Source organism: Lonchura striata, chromosome 10, assembly GCF_050655825.1.
Source record: "Lonchura striata isolate lonStrDom1 chromosome 10, ASM5065582v1, whole genome shotgun sequence".
NCBI classification, from domain to species: domain Eukaryota; kingdom Metazoa; phylum Chordata; class Aves; order Passeriformes; family Estrildidae; genus Lonchura; species Lonchura striata.
This window is the reverse complement of record NC_140712.1, coordinates 11,961,763-11,975,636: the sequence shown is the minus strand read 5'-3', so window position 1 is coordinate 11,975,636 and position 13,874 is coordinate 11,961,763. Positions and strand designations below refer to the sequence as shown.

Here is a 13,874-nt window from a genome sequence, read left to right as displayed (position 1 = left end):
GAAGAACTTCACTTCCTTTCTTGTGGTAGAAAGTTATCACATAACCATGAAGAACTTTCACTTGAAGAAGCAACAACTGAAGCCACACAGAGTTGTCTTCCTTCTGCTGAAAAATGCTGCCATCACTGTCATCAATGATGACAATTTTTATTTAGAAGTATAGATTCAATGAATGAACAAGTGAATTCCTTAAAAAAATGTATTGCCCTGAGTCCACGTTCGAAGTGTATGTTTCATCCACAGATCTCCAAGTTCTTTAAAAAGATAGTGTTTATCATTAGCACCAAACTAAACAGAGTGAAGTGATTAACCACTGAAATCTCAAGTTCCCCTCACAAGCACTATCACAGATTGCTGTGGTCACTGTGCTCCTCTATGCCTGTATCATGCCAATGCTCACCAGTTTTCACACCAGTTACTACTACATAAAGTGTGTTTGTATAACTGGATTAGTTGATCCTATAATCCCACATCAGCAATTCATGAGATGTGATTATTGTTTTATTTTCGTAATGTAAGTATGCATACATATTTGGATGTGTGCGTACACATACACATGCATGGTTTAAAAAGTAAATCTGAATGCGAGCACAGCATCCACAGTACCTCACTCAAGTCTCTTACCTTCAGGTTTACCTGAGAATAAAACCAAAATGGGATCAAGTGAAAATTAATACAAATCTCAAAACAAATGCCAAAGTTTAAATCCCTATTAGTCAACACCAAATCCAAAGAAAATTATATCCCCATCTCCAACTGAATCATGTGTCTTTTTAGAAAGGCATATTTTCATATAAAACTAGAGCTACTCAGGAAAAATTACTATTTACCACATTACTGTATGAATAGTGTATATTACATACAGTTGCACTGCTACAGGACCTCCCTGTATTACCACTACAGCTGCAGTTGCTTTCTCTCATTTTTAGGTTGAGGTTGTTAGCTAAGAAGAAGAAAAACCATCGGAGTCACAATAAAAGAGCATAGATGTGGACTCGGCGTGTGCCGCTTTCCCGAACTCACCGTAGAAGTGTCCGAAGCCCATGCTGATGGCGATCACCAGCGCCAGGATGATGCATCTGTTGAGGCCGCTGCTGAACTGGCGCTTGTGCTGCTCGTCCCGGGCCGGCTCCGCCTCGGGCTCGGCCGCCGCCTCGGGCTCGGAGCCCGACACCCCGCGCCTCCGCGGGCGCCGCTTGCGCACGGCCGGGCCGCTCGGGCCGCTGCCTTCGTCGCTGCTGGACTCCTCGGGGCTGGCCTGAGATGAGAAAACTGAAAAGCAAGCACAGCGGTGGTTAAAATGCATTCAGTACTGCGGTAAAGAGCAAACTGAGTATCAAGATCTGTAATATTTATGCAAAACAGATTTGGTGTTTATCTTTGAGAACATTAATAAAACAAAATTAAAATTCTAATGATATCGTTTTGCTGGAAATTATGCAAGGAATGTGTGGTCTCCAAAGTTTAATTCTTTTTTTAAAACAAAATAATAGAGAATCAAGACATTATCACTAAAAAGCTGTGTGGCACTTATCATTCACCAATTGCAAAGTGTTTCAGTCAATCCTGTCTCCTAAAGCATCTACATGTACTGTCCCTGCAAATTTTTGTGAAGTAGAAAGACAAAGAATTCAGTTTTCCTTCTCTTGCAGCTAAAACTAAAATTTCAGTTAAAACTGAAATACTTAATAATGAAAAAGCAATATACAGACTTGCTAAAAGAAGGTCTCCTAGAAGACAGTTTTGTTACACACTCTCAAAAAACTACATTCTGTGATCTGCATGCAATTGCATAAAAAATTCCATTACAGTTCCATTAATGTAGCTATTATAAATATTCAAAATTAATATATAAATGTATTTAAATATGCAATTTGGTTTACTTTTAGTATCTATATATACTATATGTTAACATCTTTACCCACCTTTCTAAAAAGCCATTTTCAACCACTACTGCACAGGAAAAAAATCCGCTCAAGTGCTTTTCTGTTTGTTCTTTCCCAACATTCTTCTATTACCAGACTGGAGTTTTGGTAAATTGGACAACATTTTACATAAAATCAAAATTTAACCTTAAAAAAATTACTTTTCTATAATTTTTGCAATATTAGGTACTTATTATACCCTTTGTATGTTCACGTTCCAATGGCCCAAAAGCCACATATTCTAACCAGGAAAATAACAACAGAGCTGTAGTTGCTCGTTCCCATTTGTACAAATGTTTGCTGCATGTACTGTAAATAGATTTATATAATCCAGTATGTAAGTAATTATTATTTAATCTCCCTCCTTTAAAAGCGTAACTTTCAAGTGCAAGATAAATATCAAGGGAAAGCAGTAATTGGGTAGAAAATCAGCTTTCAACTATCTACATTGTGTACCTAATTCACATGTCTGGAATAAATTCAATGAGATCAGTGAAGTCTCCAGACATGACAAAGTGCTCCTGCTTGGACACTAATTTTGCTGCTCACAGTCACAGAATGCAAGTGCCCCTCCTAGAAATATGGTTGTTCATTCTCTTATCAGATGTCATTATACAGAATGTAAAAATACAAATATAGAGAGGCTGTCCTTGAACAGTTCACAACTGAAAAATCATTTTGAGCAAAGCCATGCACACATCACTGAACAGACAAGAACGCCAAGCAGTGTTAGCTATTATCTATAAAATGCACTACCACTTAAGATTCTTCACTTAAAATAAATTACAAGAGGTGATTTCAAGCCCAGAAAAGATTATCAATTAGTATCTGAAACACTTCTAATTTCTAAGTCCATGGACAAGTACAGATTATGAAAGACAACTTCCTCCCTTAATAAAAAACTGCATTTTAGTAAATCAGTCAAACCAGACCAACCAAGCAGACTTTACAATAAAGACAAATCACTTAAACTGTGACTTGGACATGCAGACACTTAAATGAATTTCTATAGCTTAGTAGAGAAGGACACCATTTTAGACCCAGTCATTTAAGTAGATGCATAATTCCCAATCCTGAAAAACAAAGGCAAACATTCAGAATGCGTTCCTAAAATGCAGAGCTCAGACATTATAGAGAAATATACAGGACAAACTTAGTAAGAGATATTTTTCTTGCTCATCTGTGGGGATTTCTAGGGTTTTTCAATAACCAAAGAAGCTTACATACATGTAATACAAAAGTGGTCAAGGAACAAGCTGCTTCTCACCAAATGGGAAAATTCTTGGATACACACTGGACAGCAAAGAATAGGAAAGGAGTCAAAAAATGACTATCAGAAAGAAAAATGCTGTAAGATACTTAAAGACATTCATAAGCACTTACTCCATGTTGTCAACAGCAATTACACTTTCAGGCAAGACACTCCCTTACAGCTGCTGTAAGAATTCAGTACAAAGCTGTGCTCTAACAGAACTAGGATGGAAAGGACTACAAATGAAACCAAGTGTGACCACAATAGCAGTTCAAAATCCTAGTTTCTACTGTGATTTTGAAGTGTCAGATCTATACCAGAAATCAGATTAAGCTGACAGCTCTGCACGGACACAGCTCAGATGCAGTTCACTGTAGCATATGGGTATTTCTGCTGGCTGAACTTCATTCATGAAGCAATATTAAAACACTTCTGTTTGCATGATGAAGACAACCTAAACAGGAACTAATCTGCAAAAAGAAGTGGCAGAAAATCCTTGTAGAAGGCTTTAGTATCTACATTAGGAAGAATCTGAGGCTTATCCTTTTCCAACACAGAAGAACACTCAACAGGAAATGGATGGCAAAGATTTCTGTTGACACTCTTTGTCACCTCTAAAACTTCAGCATTTAAAGTACTTGCAAAAGTACGGAGTACTGACATTTTCTGCAATACTTGATCAGTTGAATGCCCAGCACTAAAGATCATGCTAAAATCAGCTTATGTTAGGAAGATGAAATTCTTTTTGCCAGTTACATGTAAGCTTGGAATCCAACAAGAACTATCCATTGAATCAATCCAGCACACACATTCAAATGTATTACAAACCTTACTGACATCTGCTCCAAACTTACATGCAAGGTTAAAATCTTTTAAAGAAGCACATAAGACACCCACAGCTTAGCCAAGTTCTCCAGTGAGGATTGGCTTTCAGCATCTGTCTAGAATATGACTATGACAAGATCAAGTCAGATTGCTTTCAAAAATTATAAGAACACTCCATGCAAGCTTTAAGCAATCAGCTTTGCACAAGCTGATCAAATTTAATCACACCACCTTGAAAAGGAAGACTGCGAGATACATGCTCTTTCACCTCATTTCCCCATCCCCTTACACAATCAGGAATCTTCCACAGCTTCTCCAGCCAACTGACTTTTGTGTACAAAAACACAGAGGGGGAAAAAAAGACACTTTTAGAACTCATCCCTAAAAGAAAAAAATAAAGTCAACTAAATCTTAACTTAAAAATTAAGTCAGATCCCCCAGAAGACTTAAAGAAGGTGACAGCTTTGTTATAAATCTTCACTGGTTATAATTAGATGCTAAGCTGTCACATTCTGTTTCCAGTGGATTCTATACAGATACATGAACATTTAATGATGCTGTATCCTACTCTAAGGTAAAACAGTATTTTAGGTAAAATCCTGCTTGTATAATAAGCTGAATTTGAAAGACAAAAATCAGCAATACAAAGGTGTCATAGAGAGCAAAGAGAACAGAAGAGATTACAAATAAGCAGCTAAAAATAATTATAGAGGAAGACTAGAGAACAGCAACAAAACAGGAAGTTTTTTGTTTAGATTTGTTGGAATTATGTTTATTATTCTTCATTGGACAAATATTCATCTCCTTCCTCCTGATTATAATGCACTGCTTATTTCAGCCAAGCACTGGGAGTATCTTAAATATATAAATATACAATACATAGCTATGAAGGTGGTACAAAGTTTTTGTAACCATACTGCTTAGTCCTCAAGGCACCAAAAATCATTTCCCACTTGCTAGTCATTTATGCCAACTCTATATAAAGCCCAAAATATTGCCAAGAGAAAACCTACAATTATTCTATTAACTAAGAGTAATTTTAATTCTCCAAAATATGCTACAAATTAACTTTCCATTTAAAACAGTGAACACTCAATGAGAGAGATTGCTTTCAAATAAAAAGATCGCAGACATATATTTAGACAAAATTGTAGAGGGCACCTAGATTTTTCCTAGAGACTGCAAATACTTGGATATGTACTCAACAAAACCATTATTTTTTCCTCTCTCCACAAGAAATGGGCTCCCTAACCAAAGATTGGATTGGGTTTTTTCCCTGGTGACATTTTTGCACACAGTTGCGTAGGACTGTATTGCTCTTACCAGTTTCTACATGGGAAAATGCATATTGACTGCTAGAGGAGGAACCCATGTTAAAATCCTCTGAACTCTGAGCTTCTTCACCATCAGCTGGAGCTTCCTCCTGACTCTGAGTTTCTTCTGGTTTTGGAGCTTCAAGTGTGACAATGTCAGAATCATCACTAATAGTTCCAATGCAGGACCCATCATCAGGAACTTTTTCTTTATTTCCCTAGAGAGAGGGACAATGTGAGAATTATTCAGACACAAAAACCATAAAATAATTAGAACAAACAAAAAAAAAAAAAACCAAGAATTGTTAGAACTTCAGAAAAGGAAAATTTTGTGTCTTTATTTTAATGCTTTCAAAACATTTCTTGCCACTGACAGATGGGGTTTACAGAAGCTTCTGAATAATGTAGTCTGTAATGTAATTTACCTCTGTAACTGTCTGAGATTCCTCAAAACCAGATAGAGTATTATCTACTGCTGGGATCTCTTCATCATTGTTGCACTGAGCTATATGAATAAAAAGAGGAAATAAACAAGCAAACAAATATGGGATTAAAAGCAGCAACCATAAATTATGCCCACACCCATATAATATTAAATACAGTGTCATGTCATTTTTTAGGAGTACAAGCATTGATGGTTCCTTCTAAATTATTCTTATTTGATCTATTACATTTCTAGGGAATAATTATTTTATCAATAACACTTCTATAAACTATCTTACAGCAACACATTTTATATATAGATATTATATAGTGGACATTATTCTATAACAAATCTGAAGTATAGACAAAATGAAAAACATTATATTAATTTCACATATTTCAGGAAAAAATACTTTTATAAAGTCAACGATTTAATATTTTCCATAACACTGGTGAAGCAAATACTCTGACAGAGGTCCACAAAGCACATAAAGATCTATTCAAAATACTAATGTTGTGCCAATGCTACAAGAAATATTGACCTATTTCATGAAACTGCTCCTCCTTTAATATCTTACCTTGCACATCAATTGCCTGCTCCTCTTCTTGCAAAGAAACATATTCTTCTGAAACAAACTCATGGTTGTCATTTGTGCTTCCATTTTCTGAGGTCACTGTCTCTATGTCAGAACCCTGAAGGTGAAGAGTTTAAATGGACATTACAGTTACTGGGGTTTCCAATAGTAAAGTAGGAAGAAAGAGTTACAAAGAAAACAGAATATTAGTAATAAAAACAGAAATATAAAAATTGAGCCTTTAAAACTGAAGACAACTTTAAGCAAAGACAAGCAAGTGAAATACCAACTAATTAACTAGAGTGAAACAAGTGCTAGTGTGTAATACTCATGACCAAGGTTAAAAAAAGTTGGACAAGGACAATTCTCGAGGGGAAAAATTACAGCAATTTGGGCATTAATTAACAACTACACCGAGCATTTTAAACAACTATTATTATTGTCATTATTAGACCTGTTTATTAAACAGAATTTAGAGAAACAGAGAAGGTTTTGAATATGGGATCTAATTCTTGCTCCCAGGTCCATCTATTGTATGCAAATACACACACCCTCCCAGAAACAGAACTTTCAAGCATTCCAACATGAGCTCCAATAAATACTACTGCCAGGAAAAATTATGTATAACTTTATTCCATCTCAAGTCCCATAAGAAATTTTGAAAGGCTGCTTATATAGTACATCTCTGACACCTCAAAAACAAATACTTATACAAACTCTATATTGGATTTCTGGCATTAATCCAGAAAGAAGCTTTTGTTATTAGTCAGCTGCCAGGCAGCAACAACACCAGAGCACAACAGGAACTGCAAATAAAGAACATCAGGAGACTGCAGGGTACTAAAGTCAAGCGCTATGCTTGACAATTCCAAATATTTAATCTTTTTATTGTAATTTTTGTTTAAAAACAGTGATGAGACACCAGTAAAGCAAACTACAAACATGGAAAACATAACTGATAAAATACTAAGTCACTCTGATCCATAAATAAGTTGAGTTGTTTTTGTAAACAGAGATAGTTATTTTTGCAACAGCAGGTGTGAAATTACAGTAGCAGCAATACTTCCAGATCAGTTTCCCTGGATGTCTCATTTCAGGACTCAAGAAAAAATGTATGCTTTTGTTTTTACAGAGACTGTACTTCAGGAAGATTAGATACCTCAAAAAGAATTGAATAAGATACATTCTATAGTCATGTGACAAAGTTATGTTTCCTTTTTAAAAGTCTTCAAAAATTAACTGCTTTGGTAAACTGTTAAACACTGTGTATCTTTTTTCTTTTTAATACACTTTGTATCTTTTTTCCTTTTGACTTCATAAGTATCACAACTTTGATTTCATGTGTTTTGCAGAAATTTACCTCTCATTTACAAGTAATTTACTATAATCTGATTGAAAGCTGAGGAAAGAAAATACAAAGTAATTTGCGTTGGTTGGGTTTTACAGATAGGTATACAGGTTTATTATGTGACAATTTTCTCTGGTGTGATAGAACCAGTATGTTCATTTCTTAAATTGTGAATAATAAGAAGAATAACAACATTTCAGTTTGCCCAGGCTCCACAAGAAGAAAAACATCAGGAGTATTGCTTAAGACAGATTACAATTTTAGCTAAGAATCCAAGATAATGGACTAGCTAAGTACATGGTAAGCCATGCTTAGAAACACACAGGTGTGAATGTATGAACTCTCTGATCCACTGATCTGATGCTGGACCTTCATCACTCTTCCATCTCAGCAATAGCAAAGAGGTCAAGAAAAGATATTGTCACCTCCCTACCCTCCTACACAAAATTAGCAAGTCCTTTCTTGGAGCAGTCCAACAATGCAGAGCACTGCTTCTCTGTCCAAACCCACACAGCTGCCAGCTCCCTGCAGCCACAGCCTGGACAACAGCCACTTCCTGCCCCTCAACTCACTGCAAAACCTATCCACAAACAGGTTCCACTGTGTCGTCATCAATACAGGTCACAACAGTATGTGAGAAAATCATACCACAGTACTCCACATCTGTCTAACCCACAGTTCTACCCCTAAAAATCCAAATCAATTCAGTGCAGTACACAGAAGTCCATGTGTGAAGGGTACCTGGCCATCCCATCCATTCTGTTTTCTTCATGCTCAGATTCAAAGCTGTCCTATCAGAAGAATGCTAATAATGGCAGCTCTCAAACACCAGTGTTTTCTCATTTTTATTTCACTGAATCAGGGATGAATAACTAGGAACACAAAATCTCCATGTCACAGAAATCTGTTCTGCTTCAGCTAGACAAATCCCAGCCATCCTACAACTTGTGTTATGTTAACTTATTTAGACTGCATAATTCATTTGCAGTTACAGTGTAAAATAACCATCCCAAGAATGAAAATAAAGTCTGCACTTCACAGCTGAATAACTCAACTGCTGAACTCAACCTCTAAATCCTTTTAATTTTATCTGAACTCTGTGAGTCCAGCAGCCTGTACACTCTTGTAGCCCACTTGGCCTTGGGGAATGGAGTGCATGAGTTTTCTGCTTCTTTTGGTGACAAGATTCCCAACCTGTCATCCAGCCAAAAGCAAGGACAAGAAGTTTTAACCATCTCTTAAATACTTTGCTGCCAACAGAAATGAAAGCATGGCCCAATATTTATAAACTTCCAACTGTATCACTTGTGACACAGAACTGTCAAAACATGAGTGCAATCACAAATTTTTAATAGCTTGGTTCCAAGTTACCCGTTTTCATCAGTCTGCAAAACAGGGGAGTGTGCCATGGAGAACTATGCATGATCTTCAGCCATTTTTACTGTTTTCTTCCTCTGAGTGAAATATCTCAAGTACTGGTCCTTGAATTTTTTTCTGGGGCAGGCAATGAGTAGATGCAGGCAATACCTAAGTGTCATTCCAGGAAAACTGTCAACCCATCTGTCCTGAGGATTCTGGCTCAATGGCCTCCTCAGTTTACAAGACAATGCTAAATACGTAAGAACCAAACCAAACAAGCAAACCAACCCACCCATCCTACACTCACACATCAGCCAAGATCTGCAGAGAAACAGAAATCCTCAGGACTAAAGGAAGAAAGGATGCTGGATACCCACACTACCAGGAAGGGCTTCTCAGAGGTTCTGAGCAACCCAGACCTGCCTTGTCCACTGTGGGAAGGGAAGATAAAACACATAGAACACTCTCCTTACCTACATTTATGTGTCTGCACCTGAGCAGGTGCTGAGGGCACTGTGTCAACCAGCACAGTCAGTACAGTCATTTGATCAAACAAAGTGCTGACCTTGCCATAAGACTCCTGCTCTCCAGACTCCACTGACAGCACTGATTTCATCCACACAATGCAAACTTTGACACCTACATCAGACACCTGTCCCATTATAGTGGTGGAATAACACTTGTCCCTATCCTAATTTTCTGTAAGGAAGACAATGTAAGGACAGAGGGCTGCTCCTGAACAGCCACTGCTGAAATTAGGACCAGATACCTTAGTGGTAGAAAAAACTTGGGGAAATAATGGAATCATTCCCTTCTGTACAAGGTATTTTTCCTGCTCAGTATTCCCAACTTTGTTCTTTTAGTGAGGGTACATGTTATCCAGGAGGACAAGAAATATATTAATAACAACAGACAAGATACATAGAATGCTAATGTTTTCAGGCAGGGTGGAACAGAAGAATGCATGCCACTAAAATTCTACCAGCTCTTCAAAGTAAAACCTTTGCAGAAAAAGAAATTCTTTTAAATATCAAAATTTGTATAAACTATAGTAAAAATATACTTTTTTTTGTAAATAGTAGTTTCATTATTTACTTCTAAATTTCTATATTCTCTGTTGGTATGCCAAGATCCACACAAAACAAGAATTACTAAGCTGAAACAGTATTTTAGTGCATATAGATAGCCTTAAACTGACAGAACTTTACCAATGTGAAACTGGGTACCTCGTGATTGATGACAGTCCAGCCGCAAGATGAATCACTGTCACTGGAATTCTCAGACATTTTCAAAGCACACTGCAGGTAAAAGTAGACTCTTTTAATATCCAAGACACACAATTTCACTGCTCTATTGAAAAATAAATAAACAGAAGAATGGAAATCATGACATTACAGAAGAATATACTAACACAAAAATTGTTATTCTGGAATTGACGAAAGAAAACCAGAACAATAGTTGAGAAAGAAAATATATTCTTTTGTACTTATTTCCTATTATCTTCTTTATACTTGGAGCAAATATAGCTTTGCTAGGTACATACTTATTTCAGCTAGCCAAAAACTCTTAGACTAGACACACACACACAAGAAGCCAGTCAATAAATTAATAATTAAAGTTAAAAGAAGATGCTACAGACAAATTTTCAAACATTAAATCTTTGTTTCATGCACAGAAACTACAGTTTATTCAAGAAAAACAGTGAGTTTTGGGGTTTTTTTGCAAAGAAACAGATTAGGGTCTTTTGGAACTAATTTTCTTCAACTACTGGGCAAAATCAATGTTTCCTGTTTCACTCTTTTCAACTACTCTCAAATACACTGATTCTGTGGAAAATTGAGAGTACCTGGCAACTACAAAAACAGAATGAAAATAACCCAAAGTATAAATTTTTTAAAATAATATTACGAGATGACTGGTAGCGACTTTCAAAAGAGAACTGTCCAGCTGCAGCTGCCTGTATATCTTTTCTCCTTTTTAACAGGAATTAACCAAGGATACAGAGTATTCATTAACATCATATTCAGATCAATTTTTCAAGTCCTTAACTACCAAAAAGACTTTATAAAGAAGTTTAAAATATTTCTTGTTCATTGAAATAAAATATAGAGTGTTGTTATATAAAATTTACTATGATTTACTATAATAAATTAGGATTCATCTTGGTGGAAAAAAATCTTCCCAAAATTGAACAATTGCCTGTTATATTATGCATCAACATAATAAAACAGCCAATGAAATCACAGTTCAATAAAGCTTTTATCACAGAATTTCAGACACCTGCTTTATTTCCCACTCTGAGTTAATTCCACTAAGGACACAGAGGAAAGCATCTATGTGTTTAAATTTAACTGCTTTCTACTTTATTATCAATCCTGTCTTCACTCCTGGTTTCTCAACACAGAAATTATACAGAAAACTTTGAATGAGAACATCTAAGTACACCAGTGTGGCTAGAAATTGGCACAACAAAATATAAAACTTCCAATTCCATTTAGGTTTCTCAGAAAACACAGTAAGCATGTGTCTCATATCTCTGCATATGGTAGTTATTGCATGTTTTTCTAAGATAAAACTATTTTCTCATCAACTCTAATATATTTATAGTTCCGAAGGAAAAAAAAAAAAAAGCAATGGTGACAATCACAATAACAGTTTAAGAACAAATATTCACTAACAATTAACTTAGGTATGAAACCTAGAGAAAAACTGAATTTCAATTTTTTAATAAAGCCCTACTTTGAATAAGGTTGCCATTTTCCTGTAGATATTTTTCTTCCTTCATTAGTGCTTTTCCCGGAATCTTAACCAGGGAATGTCAGGTTGGGAGGGGGTGGGAAGAAATCTATTTTGGTTTGAGTTGTTTGGGTTTTATAAAACACACTGCATACAAGGATTTTTTTTTTTTTTGAATCGTGATTTGTTTTTAAATCATACTTCTTCAATCATCAAAATAACAAATGCCCAAATGGCAAAGCCTGAGTTCTAGAGTTTACTTGTGACAACGACATCTGCTTGCTGTCATTAATTACTCTAAATTTGACCAGGCAGCAGCAGCAGCATTCCTTTCACAGGAAGGTAACTCCCAACACCAGAACTCGTCACCTGTCAGAAATATCACTGGCTGCCCAGCAAAATCTGAAGTGAATTCTCAAAAGACAACTTCATGGCACCAGTACAGTTTGACACAAGTGCATCTACAGATTTTGAAAGCCCAATTTGTCACGGCGGACTCTGTGCTGGACATTGCAACATCTCTCTTCCTCCAGCTAGCTCAGCATTTCACCCTGGGCCTGGTGAACATGACAGAAACACCATCCTGTCCCCCTCTCCAGCCAAAAACACACTGACATGTAACTACAGAAACCCAAAGGTATCTTCTGTTCTCAACATACAACCATGGCTTTGGGCTCCACATAAACACCTGCCTTCCCATCCCAAACAAAAGTTTCAAAACCTCCATGGGTACCAACATCATCAAAATATATTACATAAACAAACAGAGAAACAAGCAGACAAACAATCATCATTTTCTCTTGCATACTTATCTTCGTAAATGGCCTTGAGTTGGAAGTTATTTATTTATATTCAACCAGAATACTACACTAATAGTGCATGTTTAGCTGCATACAGGTGACAAATCACAAAAATAGAAAATATTTTTCTAATAGTATTTTAATTAATATTTTAACATATTACATATTTTTAATATTAAGAAAAATAATGTCATTAAAAAAAAGAATAATCAGAAGAACACTAAGGTTTATGGTCAAAACTGCTAAATTTAGTCAAATTACAACAGATAGCTTGGCATCAGACTGAAGGGCATCTCTAGGGTAAATGTATTCCTACAGGTACATTCAGCAAACATACACGTATAAAACAGTTACCAAAATTAAAGCACTTTATTACTCAGATCTAAAAGATTAAAAATACCTACAAGCTTTAATAAAAAAATTACCTAGGTATAGTGAGGTACAGTGATCCTAAACTTCAATCATCAGCTAAACAGCTTATTTCTGTAACAGATTAATAAAATGCACATAATCATAACTAAATCTGAGGTCAAATTCAATCCCCTAAGTACACTAAAAAAAAAAGAAGACTAATTTGAACCCAATGGCTAAACTGACCCACTCACAAAATCTCCAGTTTGATTCTCCAGCAAATTACAAAGACCCACTAAGACCCAGTGTGCTTCTCCAAGCAGCCTAAAGGGGCTGGAAATGCTGCCACTGTCTTCCTGAATGCAACTTTTTTTAAAAAAAAGATGGCTTTGGGCAGGAATTAAAAAGACATAAAGCCTTCAAACTTCCTAATGAATCAAGATGACACTAATGGGTTTTAGTCCAGTAACAGTGGGGGTAACTGGAGGATACACTAGAGTGTTACACATCTCCTGTATGTCAGGCCAAGACAGAAGGAAACAGTGGGGGAAAAACAAACCATAACCAATCCCGTGATGCACTGGTTTTGTATGCTCACTATGTATCTTTATTGCCACTTTTGACATCACCTTCTTAATTTCTATCTGGACAAATTAAATATCCATTATGCTCGGAGTTCAATTTGTATGTATTTGGGGGGCACGAATTCAGAAGTCTGAACTATTTTCCTATCCTTAGTGAAATGCAAAGCAGAAGCATAAGGTGTAAAAGCTTACAGCCATATGTATTGTTGATAACACCATACCAAGTTATCCCAGATACGTATATAAAATAAATCTGAGATACCACATCCTATTTATCCACTGTGAAGCAGAATAAATACCAGTCTTAAAAAGCTCAATCATCTAAAAAGAGGATTTTCAAGACTAAAAAAATAACCTTCAATAAGCATTGACAAAGATGAAGA

General features: G+C 36.0%; 1 protein-coding gene across 14 annotated transcripts in view; it reads right to left on the bottom strand.

The window, feature by feature from the left end:
* Positions 1-13,874, bottom strand: part of CCPG1 (cell cycle progression 1) — a 29,589-nt gene that overhangs the window by 14,878 nt on the left and 837 nt on the right. For 3 of the 14 annotated variants that reach the window (XR_014957599.1, XM_085588710.1, XM_085588705.1), the window contains exons 2-8: positions 10,229-10,370; positions 6,317-6,431; positions 5,741-5,820; positions 5,326-5,533; positions 4,234-4,329; positions 1,024-1,272; positions 625-636 (exon numbers count right to left, since the gene is read on the bottom strand). Coding sequence is in view for 13 of the 14 variants with exons in the window: in XM_085588710.1 (XP_085444836.1) it covers positions 625-636; positions 1,024-1,272; positions 4,234-4,329; positions 5,326-5,533; positions 5,741-5,820; positions 6,317-6,431; positions 10,229-10,306 (838 nt within the window). In the remaining variant the exon portion in view is untranslated. Of the gene's footprint in view, positions 1-624; positions 637-1,023; positions 1,273-4,233; positions 4,330-5,325; positions 5,534-5,740; positions 5,821-6,316; positions 6,432-10,228; positions 10,371-12,981; positions 13,040-13,874 lie in introns of all 14 variants that reach the window. The other 11 variants (XM_085588714.1, XM_085588716.1, XM_085588713.1 and 8 more) reach the window with 11 other exon arrangements.